Genomic DNA, 21,889 nt, shown 5'->3' on the forward strand with positions numbered 1-21,889 from the left:
GAAATGTAGGGCCTTATTTCAGGGCTTGTGTGCACCTCAGAGGTCTCTGCAGATGCTCTTTCAAGTGTTGCATCTCATGTTTCTCATATTGTTTCAGACTATTTTGTCTTGAAGCCTCTTCTTAGGCCTTTTTCCTAGTACCCAGTGAGCGATGGATGGTTACTCTTTGCAAGATTGATTCATATGGCACTTGTTTGCTTTTGACAGGTCGTTTATAAGAATAATGACATCCGTCTGGAGCTGTCTCGCTTGGCCCGGATTGGGGACACCAAGATGAAAATCTACGGGGAAGTTGTATTCAAGTGTGAGAATGTGGCTACACTGGACCCCATCAACTTTGAGACCCCGGAGGCTTACATCAGCTTGCCCAAATGGAACACCAAACGCATGGGCTCCATCTCCTTTGACTTCCGCACCACTGAGCCCAATGGCCTGATCCTCTTCACTCATGGTAAGCCCCAAGAGAGGAAAGATGCTCGGAGCCAGAAGAACACCAAAGTGGACTTCTTTGCTGTGGAACTCCTTGATGGCAACCTATATCTTTTGCTTGACATGGGCTCGGGCACCATTAAAGTGAAAGCCACTCAGAAGAAAGCCAACGATGGAGAATGGTACCATGTGGACATTCAGCGTGATGGCAGATCAGGTAGGAAGAGGCAGGTTGTGTGACGGAGGCTAAAGGAAAACTTCCACTTCTTTATGTGTTTTAACTTTTTCACTTGCATGCTTGTCGCCTCTTTTTGCAATTCTCTTTAATCCTTGTTGTAAGATTACATTTCTGAACAAGACACCTGTCTCATCGGCAGCTCACATTCTCCTCCTCACCTCTCCTGTCACTCATTGCAGAATCATCTCAGTGATCGCTCCAGGGCCATGGAGCTAAAGGATTGTCTTACAAGTAGCATATCCACTGATACCAAAGTGACTGTCATGTCACCGGTGTGATAGTTTTTTCTTCCTCTTCTTCTCCTTTTTCTTATCACCATGGTAACCAACTGTGACATCACAGATGCCGCATTATATGATTACTCTGTTGGATGAGCTTCACTGTGCAGGAGTTTATGCAACGGTACACTCTTCAATAATTGGCAAGAGTCATATTGCAGGGAAAAATTATGACAAGAAAGGAAAAGGAAAATTAATTTTTCCTGAAGTCATGTTCAATTTAAAGCCTTCCTTTGGTGTGAAAGCCTATATTTCACTCTTTGCTCAGACCTCACTAATTCTCCCTTCCTCCTCATAACCTGTTACATTTGGTTTAAATGGCTTTGTTTCTGCAGCCGCAGATCAAACAAGCTGGCCCCAGGCAGTACATAGCCACTCTGGAATAGTAACAAAGAGAGGGGGTTGGGAAACACATATAGTGAGTCGGAGGCTTTTGAATGCCCAACAGTCTGCCTCACTTTCCATAGACATGTGGCAATGAAGGTCACCTTCTGTGCCTTTGGAGAGGGTAATTAGAGCATTTGAATTTCACACTTATTTCCTGATAGGACATTTAGGGAGTATCATACTCAACATGGATATTGGCTCTATGTGCCATAATTTTAAGCCTTCACTCTTCTAGTAAACACAAAAAATGTCTTTCTTAGGTGCATTTGGCCAATAGCAGGGCACCCTAAAAAGCTGTAGCCGGAATGACTTAGCTTGTGAGGATGGCTTTTTCTGCACAATTCCAGAGCTAGAGAGACAGAGGAGACAGAGCAGTCTCCCCTAGGAGGAGGTGGATGGGTTCCATGTAGAGGGCAGACAAGTGGGAGATTGAAGACCTGGATGGCTTACTGCCCAGAAGGATGCCTTATTGATTCCCTGAAATTTGATCAGAACCAAGAGGCTTCAAATTAAATGGGCTTGTTGGGCAAGAATGAACATTTTGTTCTTTTTTTAACAGAAACAAGCATACAAAAATTTAATTTCTCTGGAGGCCAAATCTTTAAAAGTTTATTCATAAAGTTGTCAGCAAGGGTGGAGCCAGAGATCTGTCCCAGAATTATAAGGCAAATATTCCTGTTGCTTTTGAAGACCATGCGTTTTGGGTCTCTGGAGTTTGGTCATGGTTGAAGGGTTTCATGATGGACTAACCTAGACCTTGGCACAGCTTAAATGTCACCTATCTGTGCCACAGGCAGGCTAGAACATGTAAAGTTGCCACGTGTCTGTTTCTGTTTATTCTTAGCACTAATTGCTTCTTTAGGTAGGACAGTTATTTTGTTTTGTTAAAATCATCAGCAGACCCATCTTTTGATAAATATGTTTGGATGACCGAAGCCTTAAATTTTATTTCTAGGCACTATGGCATTGGTTAGTACTTCAAAGTACTGATAAATTTGATCAAAGCCCATAAAATCCTACTGAGTAAACAAATAATTGTCACGTAAAAGCAGCATAACATAAAATTTTAATGAGACGTACTCAATCCATTTCCTTTATGAGGGTATTCTCCATTATGTAGTTCTTAGTTATAGACCTGTATTAAAATGAATAGTTATAAATACATAAGTGTATCTAAGGGTGGCACCTCTCTCCCTGCTTATCCTGAAGCATATGACTGAAAGGTGATCTAGAGAAACTTTTGTCTTCATTCCCCAACTGGGGCGCTAATTCTCAAAACAGTTGTGGTTATATACTCAGAGGATGAATTTTCTTCAGGATGCACTTAAGGCCCCACTATTTAATTGGTTCTGGCACTGTTCTTACTTGGCAACAGGTGCTCCTCCCCAGTAGTTGGTGGTCACATTAGCCCTGTGGACATGTGGAGAATAAGGGCAGCAAATTTTGCAAGAGAGAAAAAAGAGATGCAAGCCTCAGCTTCCTCACTTGTGAAATAAGGGGAATAATTAACTCCTACCTCACAAGATTGTTTTGAGGATAGAGTCCCCCCTCCCACCCCAAACACAGAAATTTCTTAGAATGGTGACTTGGACATCATTATTGTGTAGGTTTTAAAAAAATTTCGTTTTTATTATAGTTGATTTACAATGTTGTGTCAATTTCTGCTGTACAGCAAAAGTGACCTAGTCTCCATACATACTTACACATGCACACATTATATATTTTTATAATATATTTTTATAATATTATCTTCCATCATGTTACAGCACAAGAGATTCAATAAAAGATTAAAAAGCAAAAAGACAAGGCAGATTTCTCTGGGAGAACTTCCCGGCTAGACTAACCCTCCAGCGGCCCCTCATGCTCTTTCTCCTCTCCCACCCCTGCCTGTGTGGACGTTGTGATTTAGAGTATACTTTGCTTTCTTGATCTCATTTGATCCCCTAGGCCCTTCAGGCTGTCTCCCTCTTAGCCGAGGGTATTGAGACTCATTTAAGTGAAGGCTGGCTGATGGATAGCCCGGCCCAGTTATCTTGACACTAATAAAGCATTTTAAGAATACTAAATTCTAAAATTTTTGGCAAGAGTTTTAGATATCACCTTGATTTTACAGTTAGGGGACTGGAGCTGTAAATGGGTTCAGGGAATGGTCCTGGGTCAGAAAGCCATTCATTTATGTTTGGAATTCCTGCTTCCACCTTCCTAGGTCAGGCTCCAGGGTTATATCTCCTTTGATTGCATGTGCCTGGTTTACCTCTGTCTCATCTCTTGATTCTCTGGCCACCTCTGCCTAGTAGCCACAGTCCTACCTACCCCAGGGCCTTTGTAGCTGCCGTTCCATGAACTGGCCCTATTCTTCTGTCAGACTTTGCATGGTTGGATCCTCTCAACATCCTGGTTTCAGCTTCCTTGTCACCTGCTTGGAGAAGCCTTCACCCACTGTACTCATTAAAGCAGAACCCCTGCGCAGCTGTAGCACCCATTGTACTCCTCTTCCTCCCGTGTGCCATTCCCCAGTTCCTTTTATTTTCTGTTCCTCCACTCTGGAACATCACTCCATGAGAGCAGGGACGTGCCTCTCAAGTTCACGTCTGTGCCTCAAACCATACCAGAGACAGAACAGGTGTTCAATGCATACCTGTTAAGTGAATACGTAAACATGTTCCAGTTAAAATTTATCCAAGGTAGTGAATGCTGAAAATACCACTGTCAGGCATGGTAGTTCAGGCCAGTGCAGAGGGTACCAGCATGGAGAGAGACAGACAGAGGGCAGGTTCTATCCTTCTGGTGATGGAGAGCCAGGGAAGACAGGATTTACAGAACTCTTACTCTGTCCAGGTACGGAGTAAGGAGCACTTTACATGTATGAGCTCATTTAATCATCACACCAACCTGGGAGGTGGGGACAATTCTTTCCCCTTTTACAGGTAAGGACATTGAGGACCAAGAAGGGGAAGTTACTTCTTCAAGGTTATCCAGCTGGTACAGGGGGAGCTTGGATTTAAACTCAGACAGAGACTGTGCTGCTTTCAACCCACATGGCTGCGACCTCTCAGCCAAGACTTTTGGGTAGAAAGAAGATATTGTATTGGGTGCTATGCCACTGGGATTGGCTCAGAGAACCCAGGACAGGCATCTTAGATGCAGAGATTGGAACCAAATGGCCTACACTGTCCTTTTCACCACTTGTGGCATTTCATTCTCTTGTTTATGTTGCTCTCTCCTGGCCTGTCAATGCTAGTCTAGCAACTCACTTGTTAGGCTCCTTTCATTAGGTTCATCACTTGGAAGCCTCACCAGTGATGCCAAGAGAGCTATTAGCTCACAGTTTCTGTCCTCCCATCCCAGGTACCATCTCAGTGAACAGCAGGCGCACGCCTTTCACTGCCAGTGGGGAGAGCGAGATTCTGGACCTGGAGGGGGACATGTACCTGGGTGGACTGCCCGAGAACCGTGCTGGCCTCATCCTCCCTACTGAGCTCTGGACTGCCATGCTCAACTACGGCTACGTGGGGTGCATCCGGGACCTGTTCATCGACGGGCGCAGCAAGAACATCCGGCAGCTGGCGGAGATGCAGAATGCTGCGGGCGTCAAGTCCTCCTGTTCACGGATGAGCGCTAAGCAGTGCGATAGCTACCCCTGCAAGAACAATGCTGTGTGCAAGGACGGCTGGAACCGCTTCATCTGTGACTGCACAGGCACCGGCTACTGGGGAAGAACCTGCGAGAGGGGTGAGTCCGCCCTCGTGGGCGTGCTGGGTCTGGGTGGGGAAGGCGCTACAACCATGTCCTTGTATAGACCTCCCTGTGCTTGCTTTCTTCTGGAGAAGAATTTTCTTGGGTTCACTGCTTTCAGGATCACCTCCTTTCTAGTTCTGGATGCTTGGGTTTGTTTAGCTAGGGTTGGGTTTCAGAAATAGAAACTCAGGAGTTCCCATCGTGGTGCAGTGGTTAACGAATCCGACTAGGAACCATGAGGTTGTGGGTTCGGTCCCTGCCCTTGCTCAGTGGGTTAAGGATCCGGTGTTGCCGTGGGCTGTGGTGTAGGTTGCAGACGCGGCTGGGATCCCACGTTGCTATGGCTCTGGCGTAGGCTGGCAGCTACAGCTCCAGTTGGACCCCTAGCCTGGGAACCTCCCATATGCCGTGGCAGTGGCCCAAGAAATGGTAAAAAGACAAAATATATAGGAAAGAGAAACTCGAGAATAAATGCTACCATGACCATGATATTCTTTTAAGGGTTAGACATCTGCTGTTTGAGAGGGCGAATACTATTCCTTTGGAGTTCTGGGTGGGTTCACCAACTAGCTGTTTCAGTTGGTCATTTAACTCATGTATTTTGGGGCTTTCTACGCACTCTAGCTCTTTGATTAGGCTTTAGAAATATGCGATGGGAACAAGACAGTCCCAGCCCTGTTCAATGGAGCTTACTACCTAGTGGAATATGTAGCTGTTAAAATAATTATATACATTTGGAGTTTTATAAGACATAGTCTGATGTATTTGTTAGGAACATGAGTTCTGGGGCCAGATTGGGTAAGAAATGTGGCCCTCATGGAGTGATACGAACTTTCTAAAGACAATATCCTTGAGACTTAATTTCCTCATCTGTAAAGTGGAGATCATCAGGTACCTACCTCACAAGATGTTAATAATAATTACGTTCCTGGGTTCCTGATTACATTAAGCATTTAGTAAATGTTAGTGATTGTTAACAGTCATAATTATTGTCATCAACATCATTAAAGGGAAAACAGAAGTTTGACAGGCCTTTGCAAGGGGACCCAAAATACTCTGGGGATTCATAGACACCTGGCCTGGGAACTTCACATGGTATGGGCATGGACAGGAAAAAAAAAAGGAACGAAATGTGCAGATTGAGACTTGAAATTCAAGTAGGAGTTAGCTTGGCAATGAAGTGGGAGGAAGCCGTTTGTCTTAGAAAGAACTGCACATGCCAAGAGATAAAGAGACCATGAAATAGCTAAGGGACTGAACAAAGTCTAGAATGGACTGGAGTATGGCATGAGGTTGGGGAAGTGAGAGGTGACTGACAAGACTGAGAACACACAGTGGAGGGTGATCCTTCAGAACTGGCTAGGATGCTAGGGGAATCCCCTTTCCATCTACCACTTAAGCGTCTTGCACTTGCACTGAATTGACAGTTGGCGTAAAGGGCAGAGGTAAAGGTAAGCAAGGAGACAACATCAAGACAAGGAGATCCCAGTGTAGAAGCCATGTCTATGTTGCAGTATGGTTGATTCTTTTAGGTGCCAAGCTCACAGACTCGGGCTGGCTGGCCATGAGTTGTCAGCTTCTATTTTATGTAAGAGGATAATTTACATAGGTAATCAAGTTTTTACTAAGAGCACAGCTCTAGGACTTTGAGGATACTCTGTCTGCAGTAGACAAAGTTTCTGTTCTCCAAAAGCTTGTCATCTGTTTAGCTGAGGAGCCAAAATATTTATACAAGCAGCAGTGATAAAGTGATACAAGGCAGCATCATAGGCTCAGGTGGACCACTAGGAGGACGTGGAGACCCAGAGAAGACTTCTCTGAGGAGGGACATGCAGGTTCTCATACCTGAGGATTAACAGTGCCCAGAATGGTCCAAGAATTGGAAGTTTGGTGATAAGGAGGGGTCCTGAAACAGGCTTGGCCAACCAGTCAAGGATTTTCAAGGAGCCATTTTTCTGAGGTCAACTGTATTGCTAAAGACTGTTTCAAGAGAACTGCAAACCTTCCCTATAGCTGGACCAAAAACAGGACACAAGATAGTAGGGTAATGGAAAAAGAGTTAGCTTTCTTGGGGTTCATAGCATTTAAATTCAGATTCACTGAATTTTCAGAGCAACAACCCCAGAACATGGGCTAAGATGGGGAGGCAGCCATCTGGAACAGAAGTGGGCCTCATGCAGCTAGTCAGTCTGTCAAGCTCCTGAAATCCTTCCAAATCTCTTTGTAGGGTAGATTATCCTGGTTGTGGTTTGGGAAGAGAGTAAAGTCATTTGACTTCTGGGATGCACAAGACAGTTTTGGTATAAGCCAGGGTGTTGTGGATCTTCCACCATCTAGGAAGGTTGTGTAGGAACCGAAGGTCACTTCAGGCATCGCTGCCTTCTCTTGGGTCTCTTCCCAACTCAGGGGCCTGTGGGTCCTGAAGACAGGCAGCAGTGAGTGTAGACAGCTGTGCAAGGTGTCTGAGATCACCTGTTACAAGGGCAAAGCGACGGGAGTTGGTCCAAGATTTGCCAAGTACAGTGAAAGTCACTGCACCTTTTTACATTGTCACTTCTGACTAGTCATTAAAAGGCAGCTGATTGGGGATATATGAGGGACAATTACCCTTGGGACAGTGCAGCCAAGAGTCATCCACTGTGGCCAAATGAGAAGGAGCCTCACAAATTGGAGACATTTGATCTATACGTTGCTCAAATCCCAGACGGTTCAACTGATTGTTTTGTTCCCCTGCTAATTGTTTTTTGGCCCTGTATTGTTCCTGACACCATGTTCAGAATGAATCAGTGGAGTGTAAAAATGATAGGACTCCACTCTGCAAAGCAAAGAAAATAGTTTTCCCCTGACATTGTTTTTTCTTTATTAAAACTTTCTTCCATGGAGGTACTTTTGAGTCCCTTTTGTTATTTTTCATGTGTGCAGCAGACATTTATTGAAACCGTAATTTGTTCCAGGCACTGTTTTAGATGCTGGAAATGCAAAGCAAACAAACAAACAAACAAGGCTGGAACAACCCCTGATTTTGATCAAAGGGTATATGCTTTTTTTGAGAAATTAAGGGAGAGGTGGGACATGTGCTAATGTGTGGATGTCAGGCCTGATGTCCGTAGGGGGAATAATAGGCAGATGGGAGAAGCTGCTCTTATATAGGGGAGTGATCATTGGGGAAAAAGGGACACAAAGTTTCTAGGATTTTCTTGTTTCAAAATTATGACAAAACTATGACTTCTATCTCTGACCCTCAGTATCCATTAGAGGCACTTCTAAAGAGTGGCAAAGGGAAAGTGTTAGCATTCTTTACCCACGAGCACTGTCCCATTGGCAAGGAATGCTGCCCCACCATCAACATGATCATTCAATTTAACGTTCTCTTTTTTTCTCTAGAAGCCTTGACCTAAAATTGGTCATTTGAACCAAATATGGTAAGACTTAAGATGCTTCGTTAGGCATTGTGTCCCATCTGGCCCCAGCCATGTCCTGTAGTTAGGCTGCATGGCACTGCCAGTCCCTTGACATCATTGGCCCCACAGTAGGAATGGTAGTGTTTGAAAGAAGCACTTGTTTATATAAAATGGAGAGTGAATAGATTGGAAGCTGAAAACTGGTATTCAGAGAAAAAGCAGACTTAGGGACGGCCCAGGTCAAACCCTAGATCAAATAACCCAAGATCGCATGCAAAGTGAGCTAGCACATAGTCTAAGGTACAACTCCCAGGTTAAAGCTGTCCACCAAAGACCAGGGAGTAAGGGAGGGGACCTAGGAATTATGAGTACATGAGACTAAGGTTAATTTCCTTGTGTATCTTTTCTCTGATAGTAAAAATGGATGACTCTTGCTTATACCCTCACAAGAATGCTTCCACTGCCTGTGAAGATGAGCAGCTCTAAATTTTGATGTATAGCAATTAACTTGATGTTGTATTTAAATTTTTTTTTTTTCCAGCCTCATCTGATTCTAAAGAGATGTAGGTATAGGAGTTCCCGTCATGGCGAAGTGGTTAACAAATCCGACTAGGAACCATGAGGTTACAGGTTCGGTCCCTGGCCTTGCTCAGTGGGTTAAAGATCCGGCATTGCTGTAAGCTATGGTGTAGGTTGCAGATGCGGCTCAGATCCCACGTTGCTGTGACTCTGGCATAGGCCGGTGGCTGCAGCTCCAATTTGACCCATAGCCTGGGAACCTCCATGTGCCACAGGAGCAGTCCTAGGAAAGGCAAAAAAAAAAAAAAAAAAAAAAAGAGAGAGAGATGTAGGTATATCTACCTATCCTAGTTGTTCACTGTAGTTGTTCTGGTTTGTTATTTGTTATTCATAATGATGTAGAAGATAACTCCATGACATAAAAAGCAAAAGCCTGTTTTAGCTACTTAATATCAGTTTGGTCAAAGTGCTTGAATGTGCTGGAAGACCACCTGCCGTTTCGTAACTCCTTTTGTATAGAGGAAACATTCTATCTTATCTATCTTGTTTATCTTAAGAAGACATAATCGGTTGACCTGGGACAACATAGGCATTTTCTCCCTGTCAGGATAGCCAAACTGCTTAGTTCCCTTGGTGTGGGGGGTCAAGTGTCAATAGGAAAGGCTATGGATTTATTTTATTTTGGACTACTGTGCTTCTCTTTGAGGCCGCTGCAGAGTCTGTCATCTTCCCTAGATGGCTTTTTCTGAATATATGCCATTATTTACTTAGCAAGAAATAAAATAGGACTCAGCACAAGTTCATCACTATGACAAAAAATATCCTATAGTACAGTGCTTAGATTCAGGATGGTCTAATGCTTAGTAACATGAGTTTCAGAAACAGATGGATCTTGGTTCCTGAGTTGGTTCTGTCAATAGGTAGATGATGTGCAACAAATTTCTTATTTCTTCCAAGTCTGTTTCTTTATCAATATAATGGGGACACTGATACTTATTAGGTAAGGTTCTCTTGATTGCAAGCTACAGAACTGACAGTAGCTAAGAGAGTCAAGAAAGAAGATTTACTGCATGGTAACCCAGAGAGTTGTCAACGAAACGAAGATTTCCCTAACTGCATCTTGAAAAGGGAAGCAGAACAGCTTGAGGGACCCTGAGGCACTGTGATTGAAGAAATACATCTCTCTTGACCTACAAGTTTTAGAGCTTTCTGTTCATGATTTACATTTTCCAAGTAGAGAACTCATTTGTCCCAATTTAACTCACATGACTCTTCTTCTACCAGTCATCTCTGTCTAGGTGGGCAGCCACCTAGAATAGACAAGAAGAAACACCTATATGTAAATGTGTAAACTTGCCAAACCATTTCCTAGTATTCTTTCATGGTTAAGCTTGGGGTACCCTGACCCACAAAGCCATTCCCTGTGATAGATGTCCAGGTATGTGGACTACTTCTGTTAGATACAAGAACATATTTCTTGCACACTTTTGAGAATGAGTTTTTAGAATCAAGATTAGTCTCTTCTCACTGGTCTCTGGGATTCCATTCGTCTGACATAAACACCAGCTGAAAACCAAGAATGCAAATATTTTTTGAGTTCTCAAGTGACTCTAGTTCCAACAGGAAAAGAATGAAGGCAGAAGCTGCTAAGGGACTTTGCTTTCAGCCAGAAACTCTGACTGTTGCTGTGTGCTCTTGGGGCAGCAGCCCACCCTGCCAGGAAGGGGTCTGACACCACCTTTAGAAGAGGCTAAACTGTGTCATGAGGATGCCCCATGGAAATAGGATATCAGAAAATAGTAGATACAGTTCAGTAGGTACCTAATCCTTATTTCAATAAGGAAGGATTTGGAAGCTCTGAAAAGTTAATGTCGCTATAACTTGGAGTAGCTGTAGAGTGCTAACTTTTCATAATTCCTGACTTCTAATCCATTGTTCTTTCCATGACATTGAACAACCTTTCCTTCTCTTACATATAAGAGAGGTTAGATTATGAGGTCATTGAAGAAAAAACAGTACATTAAGTATTTTTGTTTCTCTTCAGTCTCCAGCACTGTGCTATACATATACTATGAGGTTATTACATGTTGGGGGAATCCCAGTCCTCTGTCCTGGGTCTCAGTCTGCACCATGCCCTTGGCACTCTCATCCATTTCCCTGGTGTCAAAGGTTATCTCTGTCGGTGATTCCCAAATCAGGATCTTGAGGCCGGAACACTCTCTCTGGAACCCCAAATTTCTGTATCCAGTTGTGTACTTGACGTCTCCATTTGGATATATGATAGGTATCATAATCATAACATTAAAAAACAGAAATATTGAGTTCTTCCTCCATGCCTTTGACTTTTTTTTTTTTTTTTACTTTTAGTTTTTCCCATGTCAGTAAATGGTATCACCCTTGTCCTTGGCATTTTCCTTGAATATTTTTTCTTCTGGTATCACTCAGTCTATCTCAGCAAGTTCCTGTTGTCCCCTCATCTAAATCTATTCTGTGTCTGTCCACTTCTCTCTGTCTTCCCTACTGCCATCCTAGGTCAACCTACACTGATCTTTTCTTTGGAAAACTGGATGGCATGGCATGTGATTTTGAAAAGCTTGAATCCATTTCATGCCCTCCTTAGAGTATTGAACTGGGATTATTAAAATGTCTGCATATTCAATACATTCTTATCTTTAGTTTCAGTGGCTTTTGGTCCCTCAAATGGTAGGAAATGGAGCTAAGGTGCTTCTTTGGAATTAACTTCAATGCTGGCGTAGTAATTCCATACCTCTTCTCTACCAGGTTTGGCGAACTAAGTTGTAAGGATATATGCACATCTGTGGAAGCTCTACATGAGCTCACAGTCTAGTGGAAGAGATGAAGAAGTAATCTGCAAATTGTAATGCAGTCTCCCAAAGGAAGTGACCCAGGGAATAATCATAGCAAAGAAAGAACAATGGGAAGCCAAAATATATCCAACTTGATATGCCACCTTGTAACTGGTTCTGGAGCTCCAAGGGTCTTTTCAGACTGACTCACTGGTGTGGGAACTAAAGAAACCCTTGCTTCCAAGGTCAGCTATAATCTTGTTGCTTTCACTTGTTGCAGTGCCATTGAGGCTCTGCCCCTATCCCCCAGGAATATCTTAATCCCTTTATTTAGATACGTGACCTTGAGATTCTTTCTTAGATCATCCACCTCTCTGTTCTGCAAAAATAAAATGAGGCAATTAGATTTCATGCTCTCTAAGGGCCCTTCCAATCTGAAAACTCTGTGATTCTCAAATGTCATCAGCTTGGCAATGTCCTCCTTTGTCCCAGGTAGAGCAGTAAAGGTGAGTGAAGGGCAGGACAGGAGTGCTAGTCCTTGTTGCTTGCAGGCTGCAGTACTGTGTGGGTTAGAAGGCTTGGTTTAGTCATATCAGCACTGTGTTGAAGTCACCTTCTGATTTCATTCATCTAGGAAAATGAATACCTTGATATACTGAGACTACTTCATGCCTGTGACTTAGAAGTTGTAATTGATGGATTAATGAATAGAACTTGGGATTTCTTGTCTTTTTTTTTTTTGCCATTTCTAGGGCTGCTCCTGCAGCATATGGAGGTTCCCAAGCTAGGGGTCTAATTGGAGCTTTAGCTGCCAGCCTACCCCACAGCCACAGCAATATAGGATCTGAGCCGCATCTGCAACCTACATCACAGCTCACAGCAATGCCAGATCCCTGACCCACTGAACGAGGCCGGGGATCGAACCCGCAACCTCGAAGTTCCTAGTCAGATTTGTTAACCACTGAGCCGTGATGGGAATTCCGAACTTGGGATTTCTTAAGAGCATTAAAAGGCTGTCTCCTTTTCAGCCCATTGTTTAGCCCCTTTTGACAGGTTATGATTAAAGAAAGGGTCTTCTAAGAAATACATAATTTATCAACAACACATCCCCCTTTTTTTTCTTATCCGCTGGTACTTAAGACTCACAGGTATATCTCTGGTGATGACCATAGCAGTACTAGATTCGGCCTCTTCTTTTTTCTATTTCTGTTCTCCAGTTTTCCCTTTCCACAGGCTCAGGATTGTATGATGCCATAAAGTTGTCCCATAGTCCATGGACCCTTCCTGTATGTAATTTCACCAGGTTAGGGTCTGAGATACCCCTGATCTTGGCTCCTCTCACTAATCTAAAGAGTCAGAAAAGACAATTCTATTTGTTCGAGAAGCTTGAAGCTCCAGGGGTCTCAGAAGTTCAGGCTGGGAACTTTGGAGATCTTTGAACGATTCATAGCCAGGCTCTGTTCAGCCTGAGAATGGGAGGGTCAGCACTTTGGGGAAGTGTGTGACAGCTGCTTAGAACTGCAACATACCTGCTGTTGGCCGTGATTCTGTCAGATGCAGAAATGTGGTGGCCATTTATATTGCCACTCTGTACCGTTATTACTGTCTTTGCTAAAAGCTGCTTAACTGCCAGCAGACATCTGCCCATTATGGATGCCATAATTGAGATGCTTCTATATTATGAGAAGCAAGTGCTTCAAAATGTAACACAAGGGGATTGTCATACCCTTTTTCAGCATCTCTGGCTTCATTTGTCTTTTCACAGATAGATGAATTTGTCTTTGTTCCAGTCTGTATTAAGAGGAAATGAATATTAAGAGATCTATTTATTGAGAGAGATTATATGCTATATTAAGGCCCTAATAGACACTGGGTTGTTTAACCCTCACATCCACTCTGCAGGCCGCATATCCTTATCCTTATTTCATAGATGAAGAAATTAAGGCCCCAAGTCATTCATTCCAAAGAACTTAGTACTGTGTGCCAGGGACTGCACTGACCCCTCTTTTTGTGACACTCGTCATAAACCTAACAATGTGTTCTGGTATCTGAGGTAAGGATAGAAATGCAAGGAGAAATATCATGGGGTCACGGACTGGATGACACTGGAGCTGAGGCTCACTGGAGTAGTGGGAATCTGCCAGGTAGACCAGACAGGGAAAAGTATTCCAGGCAGAAGGTACAGATTATGCAAAGGTGACTTCTGTAAACAGAAAGATTTTCTCATAGATGGAATCTAAAACTTGGGGAGTGAGGAGAAGGAATTTGAGATGTTTTAGAAGATGTGGCTGGAGGGGTGGCAGGACCAGTTGTGAAACAACTTATTTGTTCTCCCAATAGGGTTGGACTTTATTTTATAGGAGGCATGCCATTTTTAGCCATAGGATCATAAGGTCAGATACTTCTGGCAAAGGATGGATGGGATGTAGGAGACAGTAGGCCAACAGACCAGCGTACCTTAGTTCAGTTTGTGTTTGTATTAACTCAGGTTGGGAAACAAGAGTGCTGAGATAGGGATAATGGAGGTCGAGTTTGGGGGCATATTCATAAATATTTAGACGTTCCCGTCGTGACTCAGTGGAAAGGAATCTGACTAGCATCCATGAGGATGCAGGTTAGATCCCTGGACTTGCTCAGTGGTTAAGCATCCAGCATTGCTGTGAGCTGTGGTGTGGGTCGCAGACATGGCTTGGATCCTGCATTGCTGTGGCTGTGGCGTGGGCCAGCAGCTACAGCTCCGATTCAACCCCTAGCCTGGGTACCTCCATATGCTATAGGTGTGGCCCTAAAAAGACCAAAAATAAATAAATAAATATTTAAGGGGCAGTGTGGATAGGATTTAGAAATCCACTGTACACAGCTAAAGAGTGCCCGATACTGGGTTAGAACAAGGGTTTGGCCAAACAAGAGTTTCTTCCCTGTGCCACTCAACCATCTCAAAGCATTTGGAGTATCGTGAGGGGAGTGTGGAAAGTGAGGGAGAAACTAAGGGACATAGCTAGGAGTCACCTACACATACTGGTCCCCACTCTGAGAATATCAAAAAATGGCTGCTTAATTGGCTTCTTGGGGAGCCTCTGTTAATAGAGTCAAAAAGTATGTTGTGCTCACAGAGAGCATAAGCCAGCATGTCCCTTTCCGAATCTAGAATTTAGCGATTCAAGAATGAAAAAAGTGCTCTGACTGGTGTTTTTTATTCCATTTTTTCTTGTGTTGTTGAAATGACCTAGGCATGATTTCTGTATGTCAGCCTCAGATATATGCGCTAGAACTAAAAGTGGGGAGGAAGATTGCACCAGAAAGCAGCCAATGCCTGCTTCTCTCTGTCCTTCAAACAGTTTGTACTTGGAATGAAGACATGACTCATGTAATCCCAGATTTTGAAGAATTATGTCAAAATGGTCTGTTGTTACTGTGATTATCTCAACCAAGCTTTGAATATATTTGGTGGAAAATGTATTGTAGTTTCCCTTTCTCTTGTGAAAGTGGCATGGCCCACTGCTATCTAAATACTGTTTTCATATGGTCTCCTAGGGCCATGCACTGACATTTCTTTTCTTTTTTAAATGTATAGTTGATTTACAATGTTTTTTCAGTGTCTTTTTTTTCTTTTTCTTTTTTCTTTCTTTCTTAATTTTTTTGGCCTCCCTGTGGCACACAGAGCTCCCAGACCAGGGATCAGACCCAAGCCACAGCTGTGAACTAAGCTGCAGCTGCAGCAATGCTGGATCCGTAAATCACTGTGCCAGGCGGGGGATCAAACCCAAGTCTCAGCACTCCCAAGATGCTACTGATCCCATTGCACCACAGCAGGAACTCCTGTTTATTCAGTTTCTTTTGTAAGCAAAGGGATCCAATCACACACGGTTCCCTGTGCTGTACAGTCGGACCCTGTTGCCTATCCATTTCAAATGATACAGTTGGCATTCACCAACCCCAAACTCCTCATCCATCCCACTCCCTCCCCGCTCCCCCCAGCAAGTCTGCTCTCCATGTCCATGATCTGTCACTCTTTATCTCCACTTACTTGAGGTTAAGCTAAAAGATTCTTTCTTTACAGGTAGGGAGATCTTACGTTTAATTTCTCCATGTTCTGGTTTCTCATTAGGACTTTACATCAAGTACACCCAATGCTGAGGACTATGTATGTGTGCGTATGGAGAACACATACGTAGTTTCCCTCTAGTTTCTATGGTTTCTTTATTGTATCATAGGTTCTGTTTTTAATATAATCTGAAATGACGAAGGGAAAGAAACAGCAAATGTGGAACAGTCATGGGTAGAAAGCCCAAACTCAAACCTAGATCTGGATGGACCTAAAAAAAACCAGAGTGTAAAGAGTGATAGAAAATTATTTATCTTGCCAGAGGCTCAGGTGTGATCTTAGCACAACCATCCCCATTCCCAATTTTATTTAAGTTTTGCTTTTTAGGGCTGCATTTGCAGCATATGGAGGTTCCCAGGCTAGGAGTCAAATCTGAGCTACAGCTGCTGACCTATACCACAGCAATGGGAGATCCAAGCCATGTCTGTGACCTAAACCACAGCTCACAGCAATGCCAGATACTTAACCCACTGAGCAAGGCCGGGAATTGAACCCACATCCTCATGGTTCCTAGTTGGATTCATTTTCACTGTGCCATGATGGGAACTTCCCCATTCCCAATTTTAGATCAGGAGACTGAGGCCTCCAAGTAGGAAATAAGTTGCCTGAAGAATAGAATATAAATTTCCTAGCTTTTCTTTTTGGTTCTCCCATTTTTAAAATTAGTATATATGAACAGTATCTGTGCATATTTTATGAAGATTTATGTTTATGTCCCCATGTCCCCCTAAACAGTAGAATCATGAATTATCATAAAGGTATTGGATTCATCTCTGGTAATTTATTCTTGTTGGTAAATTTTGTTTAGAATGTTGGCAATTGATTTAGAGAAAAGAAATATGAAGGGAAAAGGTACATATACATTTCTCTCCTTTTATCACTCATCCCATCTTGCCCCATGCAACAAATAAAGCCAGCCCAACAGAGAAGTTTGGAGTGACAAGTGCATTGGGGACTTGGGGCTAGAAACCATGGGTATACAGCTCTTAAAAAGCCCCCTTCTGTGGGCTATTGAAGAGCTATCTTCCTGGCAAGGAAATGCAATCTTTCTTGGAGATCATTTCATGCTTCTTAGAATGTTTAACCTTTACAGCAAGGCATTCTCATCAAAATGACAAACCCCAACAGAGCCTTCTGAGAGGCCAGTAAATCAGAAACCTTATGAAATCTGTGGGATTAGCACGCTCCCCCTCTTTGTTCCTCCAGGGAAAGAAAGCCCTGTGCCTTTCAGATTTTAATCTTCTCTGCAAGCCCCTTGTCTGGAGCTTCCTGCTGAGGCCCACGGGAATCTGAATATTGTTTTCATATGGTCTACAGGGCCACATCCTGACACCAGCTACAGCTAGCACATTCTTTATCTCCATCAGCAACATTGTAAAGGAAAGATAACTGCTCAATGTTTGCTTAATTCTTCCTTACCCATGAAGAAGTCTTCCTTTCTGGGTCTGAAGATAGTGGCTCACTCTTCATGTCACCACCTGTGGTGGCAGGCTGTTGCTAACAGGGACCTCATCTCCAGCTGGCTGTCTCTGCTCCCCCCTTGGCCCATTTCTCAGGCTGTAATGAAATGTCTTGTATGAGCAGCTCAGGTTTTCCAGCTACTGTGAAATGGAGCCTCCTGTGGAAATCCACAAAGTCAAGTCTATGTTGAGAGCAGAAAGTGGAAAGAAAAGATTGAATAAAAGTCATATAGCTGTACAGGTAATAAAAAGACTTATTGGGGTGGGGGCGAAATGACTGTTCTTATCAGAATTTACACATTCATATTTAGTTGGGAAAGTCCTCTGAGATTTTTGAGTCTAACCACATATCTGATTCAAATACACCTCTGAAAAAAACCTCTAAAACATTGTATGGACTCTATGGGAACATTTTCTCTGTTTCCATATGTTGTACGAAATGCATAGCAGTAGGTAGCTTTTTTTAATCATTGCAATAAATGTATGAGATAGGTGCTATTTGATTCTGAATTACATCTGAGGAATTGGGGTCATGGATAGGTTATGTAACTTCCCTAAAGTTACCTAGATCCTCTGCCTTCCACTCCAGAGCCTACCCTTTTGTGCTCAGTATACTCTACTGCTCCCAGTGACAAGGGAGCTCACTTCTTAAGAAGCAGCTCTTTCAGTTTTGGATAGCACTAAATACGGACCTCCCTCGGAGATACGGCAGGTTTGGTTCCAGACCACCTCAAAGTGAGTATCACAGTAAAGTGAGCCACATGAATTTTTTGGTTTCCCAGTGCATATAAAATCTGTTTATGCTGTAGTCTATTAAGTGTGCAACAGCATTGTGTCTAAAAAGAAAGGGTGGGGGCGTATATATCTTAATTTAAAAATACTTTACTGCGAAAAGATGCCAACCATCATCTAAGCCTTCAGTGAGTGGTTATCTTTGTGCTGGTGAAAGGTTTGATATTTTGCGAGAATTAACCAAAATGTGACACAGACATGAAGGGAGAAAATGCTGTTAGAAAACTGATGCTGATAGATTTGCTCAACACAAGGTTGCCACAGACCTTCCATTTGTTCACACACACACACACACACATAATCATGCAATATCTGCAAAGTACGGTAAAGCAAAGTGCAATAAAAAAGCACAGTAAAGCAAAGTGCAATAAAGTGAGGTAGGCCTTTATTTTAAAACTCTCCCTTTTACCATAAACGGAAATTTCTAATATCTTTCTTTTGATCCTGGTTCCAGCTTTGGGAACTATACAGGATTTATTCTCTCAATATTTACTTGGTACTTAGTGCCATGGACACCTGGGGTATATAAAACTATCAAACCTAAACCCTCCTCTACAATAGACTTTTAATTAGTTAAAGAGGACTGTCATTTTCCCACTGGAATGTTGCCAGTCATTCTCAGGATAAACATCATTAGTTTCTTCAAGTAGTTCTCATCTGTTGTGGTTTGGGTTCCTTCATCATCCAGTAGTCATTGAAGCAGGGGAGGGCCTGTGTATTCACTGGATGCAAGGATGACTCCCGGGACCAGGGAACGTTGCGAGGTGTGCCCCTTCAAGCAGCAGGTGTTTGTTACCAGTGCGATAAGCTGTATTGCACATTGTAACATCATATGGACCATGGGTTTGTGAGACCAGTGGGATTTGCTGATATATTTCTGAGAGGTGAATGCTAGTTTCATATCCTGAAAAAGATACCTTGGGCCCTCAATAGGCAGCATCACACTTAATGTCTAGCCTTATTTTTCAAAATAGTCGAGACTGCGTAGGGTTAAATCACATATTTCAAAAGCTAGGCTAAATTTATCTTTGGCCTTAGGAATAACTCAGGGAAATATTTTGCCAAATATCAGCTGATGTAGAATCACTGAATGGTCAGAAATGTAAAAGTCATCTATTCCGGTGCTGATAATTTATAAAGGATGAACTGAGGTTCAGAGTGATTACACACATATATGAAGTGCTCCAAAGTCACACAGGCAGCTGTGGTGAGACTCATAATTCAGTGTTTTGATTCCTGGGCCAGAGCGCTCTATCCTACAGCAGTGTCAGGAGGTGCTCTAGCTTTACGCCTTGGGGCTGGACTTCCTGTGTAGCCGACAGTGGAAAGCTTGTGCAATGCAGCCCGAAACCTTTCTCCAGAAGCTCAGTGGGTCTTTGCGTTTTTTGTTTTTTTTTTTTTTACATGTAATAGTCCCTTTATTTATTGCAAATAGGCTAGGCAATTAATTCACAGTTAGCAACTTATGGCCTGGAAAATCTCATTATCAACACATCTGTTTAAAAAGAGATGCTTAAAGAAGCCTGAATATTCAGACTGATCATCTCCAAGAGCAGCAGAATGACTGAAAGGCAACTTTGGAGAGTGTAGGGTTGTGTCCAGATTTTCAGACCCACTGAAATTCACACGTAAGGGAGTATAAAAAGGAAATTCACATTTATTGTGTGCCTGTTATGTGCCAGGTATAACTTGATACCTAACTTAAGATGCCAGAGTTCAGGAACTTTGGTGTTAAACAGCTAGACATGAATCTCAATCCCATTACTGATTATTATACAATCTTGGGTGTGTTTTTATTACCAATGCTCTAGGTCATGGGTCTCCATTTAAAAAAATGAACACTGATTTTTATGACTTAGTGAGGAAAATTTGGAATATTTATAAATTCAACTTTTATTTAACCAGCATTAATTGAGCACCTATTTCATAGCAGATGATAAAAAACCTAAGACTGAACATAATTATATCAACCAGAAATGGTCATCATTAATGTGTTGGTATGCTTTATTTATTCCTTTGGGCAGTGTATATGTACAAGATACTTTAAAAATAACACTAAAATATAACTTTCTATTCTAACATCTCATTCAATTATAATTTTATAGTTATAATTTCAATTTAGCATTATGTAAAAACCTTTGTCTCAAATGATAAAAAACTTCAAAAATACGATTTTTAGTGATTTCACGGTAGCTATACCTGCCAGCTATTGCCTCAATTATGTTATAAACCACTCCAAAACATAGTGACTTACAACAAACAACATTTAAATTTTATAATTACAGATCTGTGGATAGGTTGGGGTGGCTCTCCTCCAAGCTGTGAAATAGCTGGACATAGCTGCAGGTTTTGAAATTAGACTTGGATCTGCTCCATGGTCTTCACATTTTCCTTGGACTAGAAGCTACCCAGGGAATATTTTCTTGTCACGATAATACTTATGACCATGATTGCAGAAGGGCTCAAAGTGAAGAAGCCTAAGACCTAGCAGGGCCAGTTCTGGAAGATCATCTGCTTCTGATGAGGCAGAAAGATTTGATACCTGGTTTGAAGATGGTTCTACAAAACATAATGGAGGCCTTGCAAGGCCAGTGGAATAAGGTGATCAGACATGTAGGCTTTCTGGGAATAGTAAGGAATGACTGAATCCCATTTTTGTTTTAAAATTCAGAATCACTGGATTATGCTTCTGTAATATCTGCTGATTTATTTTTTAAGTCTGGAATTCTTTTCCTGCTTGAGGTTTTATAAGGGCTCTGGATGTGCACTGCTTAAGGTTCTGGTAAGCAGGCTATTATTTTTGCTACTTTTCTGTTCTTAATGCTTCATGTCCTGGTTCTCTCCTAATGGACTTCTTAATTTTGTTTCTTCTGTATCCGTCCCTCTGCTTTTAGTTGGTTTTTATTTTTTGAAATACCTACTCTATTTTGTACATTAGAAAACATGCTCTAGGAAAACCAGGACCATGCCTTCTCTATGACCTGTGCCTGATATAGACTATGATCAACACATGTTTATTGATAATGATAGATTTGGGGTCCAGGTATTCTTGATCTTTTCATCCAAAGACCTGACACATATTGTTTTCATCCATATATTTTCCCTCCAATGCAGATCACCTTACTCTAAGCTTAAATTTCATGCTTACAGCCAACAATTTCCTGTGGGCAATTTAGTTCCTAGTTTATATATTTATTTCAGATGTAACCTTCTAAGGAAGGAGCTTGATTATCCAAGCAGAATTTGCTAACGTCAAGGTATCAGTCAGTGCTAGAAGAATCGATTTTGAGTGGTCAGAAGTAATAAAGAGACCAATTCAATTGATGAGGCTTAATAACTTGTATTCTCTCCAAAGATAAAGTTTTTCTAGTCAGGATTTCATAAGGAGCTTGTTGCCCTAAGTCAACTATATTGCATTAGGACCCTGAGTTTTGTGAAGGAAAGGAAAAATTTCCTTCACCCCCCCCGCCAACCACTAAATGGGGAATAGTGGTAGGGATATTATGTGAGGATACAGCTAATGCTAGAGAATGTTAGCAGAAAACCCTGTATTATCACTATGCTTTCCTACCATTCAGCAAATATTTGAGACCCTATCATGTGATAACCACTAGAAAAAGAACAAGGGATTCAAAGGGTAAAATATATCTCCAGTCTTCAGGAAGCTCAAGGTCACCTTATAGGTAACAGGTGACTGCCTCTGGGAAGGTAGATTGAATGTGAAGCCCACGCAAC

The 21,889-nt window shown here is 42.3% G+C and overlaps 1 protein-coding gene across 32 annotated transcripts in view; it reads left to right on the forward strand.

Annotated features, from left to right (window-relative positions):
• The window catches only part of NRXN3 (neurexin 3), a 1,647,030-nt gene that overhangs the window by 541,600 nt on the left and 1,083,541 nt on the right, over nucleotides 1-21,889 (forward strand). For all 32 annotated transcript variants that reach the window (XM_021099958.1, XM_021099974.1, XM_021099978.1 and 29 more), the window contains 2 exons: nucleotides 208-646; nucleotides 4,681-5,064. In XM_021099958.1, the coding sequence (XP_020955617.1) occupies nucleotides 208-646; nucleotides 4,681-5,064 (823 nt within the window). The remainder of the gene's footprint in view (nucleotides 1-207; nucleotides 647-4,680; nucleotides 5,065-21,889) is intronic.

The sequence above is a fragment of the Sus scrofa genome, chromosome 7 (genome assembly GCF_000003025.6).
Source record: "Sus scrofa isolate TJ Tabasco breed Duroc chromosome 7, Sscrofa11.1, whole genome shotgun sequence".
Lineage (NCBI taxonomy): Eukaryota > Metazoa > Chordata > Mammalia > Artiodactyla > Suidae > Sus > Sus scrofa.